The sequence below is a fragment of the Hibiscus syriacus genome, unplaced genomic scaffold, assembly GCF_006381635.1.
Source record: "Hibiscus syriacus cultivar Baekdansim isolate YM2019G1 unplaced genomic scaffold, ASM638163v2 tig00110082_pilon, whole genome shotgun sequence".
Taxonomy (NCBI): Eukaryota; Viridiplantae; Streptophyta; class Magnoliopsida; order Malvales; family Malvaceae; genus Hibiscus; species Hibiscus syriacus.
Window position 1 is genome coordinate 131,211 of NW_024062588.1, and position 7,466 is coordinate 138,676.

General features: G+C 32.8%; 1 protein-coding gene across 1 annotated transcript; it reads right to left on the minus strand.

Moving 5' to 3' along the window:
• Positions 1–1,255: 1,255 nt before the first annotated feature.
• Positions 1,256–2,484, minus strand: LOC120214646. Its single transcript, XM_039212484.1, has 2 exons — positions 2,236–2,484; positions 1,256–2,179 (listed from the first exon to the last, which is right to left on the minus strand). The coding sequence occupies exons 1-2, from the start codon at positions 2,482–2,484 to the stop codon at positions 1,256–1,258; spliced, it is 1,173 nt and encodes a 390-aa protein (XP_039068415.1).
• Between the last annotated feature and the right edge of the window lie 4,982 nt (positions 2,485–7,466).

Below are 7,466 nucleotides of genomic sequence, written 5' to 3' on the forward strand. Positions count from 1 at the left end.
GAATCTGGTGTTTAAATCACCTTCCCTAAGCCAGTGAGCTTTTGCTTTTTGCTTGTAGAAAATAGATTCTACAATCTCCAAATCCACTAGCTCAGCTTGAATCCTCCTCTCATCATCAACTTTTCGCTGCTCTGGGTGAGCCAGATTAAAAATTTGAGCCAATTCTAATTCATCCTTTTTGCTACTTACCCTGCTAGAGATATCAAAAAAGTACTCCTTATTCAATTCCTTTAGACGGGGCTTGAGCCTTTTCAACTTGAGGAACAAGCAGCTCATGGAATTATCCCCACTCTGTCCATACCAAGCATCTCTAACAATACCCAAGAATTGCTCATGCCTGGTCCAGCAATTAAAGAATTTAAAAGGGCGAGGTCTCTTGGTCATGCCATCCTTGTGTGACCAGAGTAAACCAAGGCAGTGGTCAAAAACTCCCTGGGCAGCAAATTCAGCAAAAGAATCAGGGTGATCAAGCAGCCACTGATCATTGACTAACATCCTATCTAATTTACGAGCTAAATAAGATTCATCCTGCTTGTTCGACCATGTAAATAATGGCCCAATAAACGGATGGTCCATGAGGTCAAGATTCTCCAAGCAATCCTGAAAGTCTTTCATGTCAGGGGTGCAGTGAATACCCATAATATCAAAATCAGAGCTCTCCTCTGCTTTTGCAATAATATTGAAGTCCCCCCCAATTACCCATGAGAAAGTTCCAACCTCATTCCCAACAAAGGTTAGGTGTTCCCAAAGTCCCTTTCTAGCAACTCCAATGTTATTGGCATAAACAGCCGTAATAGCTGTCCTATGCCCATCAACTATCCCCCAAATAGTAACAACTTGATCATGTTTCCGCAACACATAAAACGTCAAGTGTTTCCTCCAAAATATCCAAATTCGACCCCCATCAATAAAGTCATAATTCTCAGCAAAATTCCAGTCAGCAATCAAAGAAGAAGAGAAAATATCATCATTTTCCCTCCGAATACGAGTCTCCATCAAACACATAACATCCACCCCAGCTTTATCCAATCTTCTAAGCACTTTCAGCTGTTTGAGGGAATTGTTTATCCCCCTCATATCCAAAACCCTATAATCATTGAGAATGAATGGAATACACGAGACCACCCACACTCGAATTCACTATAGTACTCTTAGCTTTTTCCAAGTGATCCTTCTTTTTTGTCTTTATCTCATTTAGCAACATAGCCACCCCCAAGGAAGCAGTTCTAGTTTTCCTAGGCCCCTCTGCAACACCCTACAGTTTACTAAAGGAATCCACAGTTTCCTTCTTTCTCCCTTTTGTTTTCTTCTTCAAAGAATCCTGAAGAGAAGGAAAATCACCAGGAAGAGCATCATGCGAGGGATTAATTCTAGAGCTAATCTCAGTCAGGCAAGAAACAGATTCATTCTGAGGAATAGATTCATTCTGCAGGAATTGAGCAGGATTGTCAGGTGGCATTCCCACAATTGCCCCACTACCCTCTTGCAAGGCATTATCCGAAGTCTCCACAATTACCTCACTGCCCTCCTGCAAGTCTTTAACTGAAGCCTCCATAGCAGTACCGACCTGAAAATCCACATATTGTGCCAATTCAATTGACTGACCATTGGCAGAATGAGTATCAGAACTAAAATGCACCTTCTTATTAGCAATTTTAAGTTCAGCATTAGAAACATTGGCACTTGCTTGAATTTTCTTAGTACCAGTAACCAAAGAAGCCAACTCATTTTTCCTCCAAACTTGGATCTCCTTAGGCTTTTGAGTAGACAGTTGAGCCTCAGTACATGAGTTAGCATGATGACCAAAAGTTTTGCAAACAGTACAACCCTGAGGAAGCCAGGGCACAAACACCCTGATGATCACTGGTGACCCATCATTTAAAATAACAGAAATAGAGTCAGGAATAATGCCTCCAACTTCTATTTCCACGCAGGCCTTAGCGAATTCAAGCTTCTGTCTGGAGGCCGTTATGGTGTCCATGTACAAAGGCCTACCTATTGCACTAGCTATATAGCTTAACCCCTTTTGAGAAAAAAGCTCTAGGAGAACATTATGAAGCTGCACCCAGACTGGCATACAAGACAGATCGAAACTTAGCTTCTGCAATCCAGGAACCCATTTACGCAAAACTAATGGTTTGTTATGGACATGCCAAGGTCTATTATCCAGCACCCATTCCTTCAAATCAGAATATAGGAATGAAAAATGAATAGGTTAGGGCCGGCTACACTAACCTTGACTTGTGAAGAATTCCCCCAAATTGATTCAATGATTCGTTGCATAGAGCCATAACTTGGAGCAGGGCCAATAAATTGACCTACCAAAGCGTGATTCCAATCCGCAATGCCTTCATCGATCACCTCAGGCGGAGGAATAACAGTGGTCACCCCATCTCTAGACTCGGGAGGGAAAAAATCAAGGGATTGCTCCTTTGAACCCACGAACAACTTCTTCCAATCGAGACTCGAACACCGTAAATCCATGCAAAGAAAACAGAAAACGAAAACCAGAGAACTTAAAAGCAAGCAAGAACGAACCAGGATCATAAACGAGGAGGAAACTCTGAGGGAGCATTAGGCCTGCTAATATTATTAAAAGGTTAAAATACCTAAAATTACAATAAAAGTTTACAAATATCATCGTAAATTAAATACGTAATTTGGACATTTTATTATAACATGGAAACTAACAATTATAAATCATATAATGACAATTCAGGAAAAATGAAAAAAAAAATCAATAAAAAACTCAAAAAATGTAGATACGAACAAATTTGATGCATCACCGAATGAAGTATAAAAGAAAATTAAGCTATTAAAAGACTATCGAGAACTACAAATCAGAGTCAAATATCATTAGAAACTACCCAAAAAAGCATCTTTATCAAACTGTGTCGTCGTCAAATCTAATCATGATAAAATATAAATAAAAGATCAAAAAACGAACGAAAAAAATGAACGTGTCACAAAGATAAAAATAAACATGTCTCAAAGATAAAAATAAACATGTCTCAAAGATAGAGATATACGTATCACACATATAGGAATAAATATGGTACAAAGATATAATTATTATTATTAAAAAAATCGACGGTCGATAACCAACATTAAAATTTACGCAACAATCGATTAATAAAAATTAAAAAAAAAAGTAGATCCGTAAAAATTAATTTAATAATCAAACTAAAATTCATTTGAATCTAAAATATTAAAAAATTTAATCCATAAATTATTATCGGAATAAAGAACTCGAGATCCGTGATTAACTGCACGTGTTACCGTCCGATCCTTTTGAATCCGTATGTCTACCGCTATCCAAAACACTAATCATTGTAATGAGAAAAAAAAATCAAAAGGAGACAAGACCGGGTCCCACGAGGGAGCCACCGCTGTTAGTGGGAAGTGTGGAAGCGCGGCTGCCGCATTTTCTCTGTGGGTCCGGTCTTCGGTCATCGATGCCTATAAGGCTCATAGTCAAAGATTTCGCTTTCCCACAATTATTGATTTTTTATAATAAAATATTTTCTTTATTACTAATATATACTCGATTATGCCATACGGCTTACGTTCATTTTATTGATCATAAACAATAAAATAGGGTAAATTACGTATTTAATCATTCATTCTTTTTAAGCTTATCTTTTGATATTTTAATTATGTTTTAAATCATATTTAATACTATTATTTGTTTTTATTCTAATCATTTCTCATTAAAAAATTTCACTGATCTTTAAATATGTTTTTTGTTTTTATATTTATATAGCATTCTTCTTTTATTGTTTTTAATTGATTTTATTCAACCGATAATAAATATAATGATGTAAAAATTAAAAGTATTATAAAAATATCACATTATCATTGTTATTAATTTTTTAACAATAAATAATTAGAACAAAATAAAACTTTACGTTATATATAATTTTAAAAAATAATCAAAGTGTACTATGCATCCACGTTATCTTTCTAGAAACTAGAGTTACATTTTAAAATTGGATATTAATATAATTTTAATTAAATTTTTTGTTAATCTAATTATTTGTTTTGGAGTAAAAGTTTGACTTGATTTGATAGAAAATAAAATGAAAGGAAGAAAGTTGAACGATTAGGTTTAAAATAAATTTGGATTAGATTTATAAAAAAATAATCTTATTAGTTTAAGAATATTATGAAATATTAATTCATATTTTAAGTGAATATTATAAAGACATGAGGAACGGTGACGTGTTGTAACAAGACATCTACGACGGCGGGTCGGGGGCATTTGCGACTTAGCGTTAAAAGCTGTGGGTGCCGGTGGGACCTCCTTTTCTTTACGTTTTCCCACCGTCATTATTATCAATGCCTCATGTTGCGCCACGTTTCTCGCTGCAGGATAAAGTGTATATGAATACTATATTTTTTCTGAAATAAATAATATAAAATTGATAAAATAAAAAAATAGTGGAATGTGGGGCCCAAATAAAAGGATAGCAATAAGGAAAGGTCAGGTTAGGTTGAAGAGTGTGGGGCGGCTGCCGGCTTTGCATTATATATAATATTGCCATTAATTCGTTTCCTATGAGGTGACAACTTTCTTTTAAATAAAAAATTAATTCTCTCTCTCTCTCTCTCTAATTGGCTAATGTTATTATATGTCCAGAAATTATTTGGTGAGATTAACATGCCTAACTTCCCTCCACGACGTATTATTGGGCCACGTACAGATTTATCTATCGAAATCATTTTAATCAATCATATCTAAATACAATCTAATCCACAACTCTTGATCAATTTGTACAAATATAGATATCAATTACGTTAATCAATGGTAAATATCATCCTCTAAAGCCTCCGATTAGTCCACGTGTGAAACCATAGATGGAACGAGTTCAATTACTTCTTAGATTTATGTTAATTTTGAAATTAAATAAATTAAATTATGGTTTTTAGTTTTTTTGGTTCAATAATGTCTTAATCTTATTAGTTTTCTAAACTGTATTTCTTAATATTATTAGTTTTTGAAACTACGTAAATAAAACAACGAGGTCCACATTTCTAAGTTTAATTACTTTTTAATTGTATTAATTATAAATTAAACAATTACTTTCGAAATTAAACAAAATAAATCATATTCTCATTGTTTAGATTTAAATACGTCTTAAGTTATTGCATAAAAAAATACATCTTAAATTATGTAATGGAGGAGTTTATTATACAAATATCATCTGAATTATGTTATCCAATTTATGTTATTAAGATTCAATATATTTAATTACACACTAAACCACTGATATTTGCCTTGGTTATGTTACATTGGCTTCAAACATAATTCTACATTGTTTGACAATTATAATAAGATGTGAAATTATCTAAAGTCAATATTTACAAGATTCTTTTATCTCCTCTCTTTTGGTTTAAATATTTTTTTTGATAACGTAGAACCTCTCAATGTCAGGTTAAAGAACCCGACCCTACAAGGCAACTTCCGGAGGGACTCAAATAACCCACCATTCTATCCCCGTTTTTTTCCAGGAAAATTCATCGTCATGGGCGCCACGATCCTTCATGTTATGGGTAATGCATGGAATGAATTGTTTTGTCTGCTCTCATACATGTATAGGATTTTTGTATTTTTTATAGGAAACTTGCCAAGATGTATTATTCCATTGGAAGGCAACGTCTATTTTGCGTTTTCTACATCGGGACCACGGAATTAGCCACCGTCCAAGAAAACACACCAAAACTAACGGCGGTATTAATAATAAATTAATTAAGACGGAAAGTCACTAATAATATTTAAATGATTTTTTAATCGTCAAACGCATCATTATATTTATTTTATAATTGAACGCTTATAATTATAATTCGTTTTAGCGATTATTTTATCATAATTTAATAATTTTATATTTTGTGAAAGTTAAATAACCAAACTCAACGCCCTATGGTATACTTTACCCTTAAATTAATCATGCGAAACACTAGATAAAGAATCGTTCGAGTAATAAAACATGAATTACAATGAAAGAAAACAGACAACGTTGAACGGCCTCCGCCGCCGTCCGCGACAGGATCACGGAGTTTCTATCAGTACGACAAGAAACATAAAAACAGAAAACCAGGAAAAGAAAACCACAAAAGGAACCGTTTAAGATTTGCTATAACGCGATGGCTGCCGACAGATTCTTGTAGCGAGCGTGTGGGTCCCAGAAAGTTCTTATCTCTCCAATCTCCGTAGAGGGAGCGCGTGGGGGGTGTTTGGACGTTGAAATGACGGCCTCCTGAGTCAGGCAACAATGGTGACGCTGATGACGAAGGTGCATTGTTTAAGTATCGACGGTGGGAGTGGGTAAAGTGCTAGAGGAAAAAGAATCACACACCGTTTGCGTGTTGGGATCTTCACATGTTTCATTAACATCAGTAGTGGGAAAATTTATTAGAAGTTTTAATTAATAATATTTTTTATATTAATTTTTTCAAGATCAATCTTTATTTTTCTTTGTTAGTGTAAATAAGAAACGAGTAGTTATTTATAATTTATTTTAAAAGTCGTATCTCTCATCTACTAAGACTAAGGATTACGTGATGATGAGTAGGTTCCATCAAAAAAATTGATTTTTTTCTTACTAAAATAACATGTTTTTAAATAAATTTTTTAATTTTATTTAAGGGTATACTACATATTTAGTATCTAAACTATCACTTTTACTTCATTTTGGTACATAAACTTCTATTTTTTTTTCAAATCATACATAAAATTTACTTTTTATTTATTTTAGTACCTCGCCGTTAAAAATTTAGGTACTAAAATGAAACAAAAAGTTAACAATGGGTACTAAAATGAAACAAAAAGTAAACATTAGATATGATTTTGAAAAAATTAAAAGTTTAGGTACTAAAACGGAACATAAGTGATACTTTAGGTACTAAACAATTAGTTTCCCTTTATTTAATTGCTGAATTCAAATATAATTTCTCTAATTTATGCATCTTCATATTTAACATTGTAAAATATGTTTACAAAATAAATATTATAAATTTTGTATTAAATTCAAAATAAAATAAAATAATCTTACAAAGAATATAATGACTAAACTCAAAATAAAATAAAATAACTAAACTCAAAATAATGAAGATCGGCTATAAATACCCTTCTCCCCGATTAAGTTCCTCACATCTCTCCTCTCAACTTATAAATTAATACAACAATTCCGTCAACGAGTCAATAATTCAGACAATTTCTCATATTTTATTCAGAAGTTTGTTCGATTTTTCGTTATAAGGTAATTTTGTGATAACTTTTTATTATATTTATTGTTTATTATGATTATTTGAAAAAATATTATACTAATTGTTGTCAATTAATTTCTGTGTTTGTAAAATTAGAAAGCGGAAATATACGTCGAAATAGTTTTGCGATACAAGTAATAATATAAAATTATATTATTTAAATTATTTACGTTTATGTGTAAAAATTTTATTATGTTGTA

Coding starts and splice junctions, on each gene's coding strand:
- LOC120214646 (XM_039212484.1), bottom strand. CDS start 2,484: ATGGATTTACGGTGTTCGAGTCTCGATTGGAAGAAGTTGTTCGTGGGT. Junction 2,180..2,235: donor GGAATTCTTCACAAGTCAAG/GTTAGTGTAGCC, acceptor TCTGATTTGAAG/GAATGGGTGCTGGATAATAG.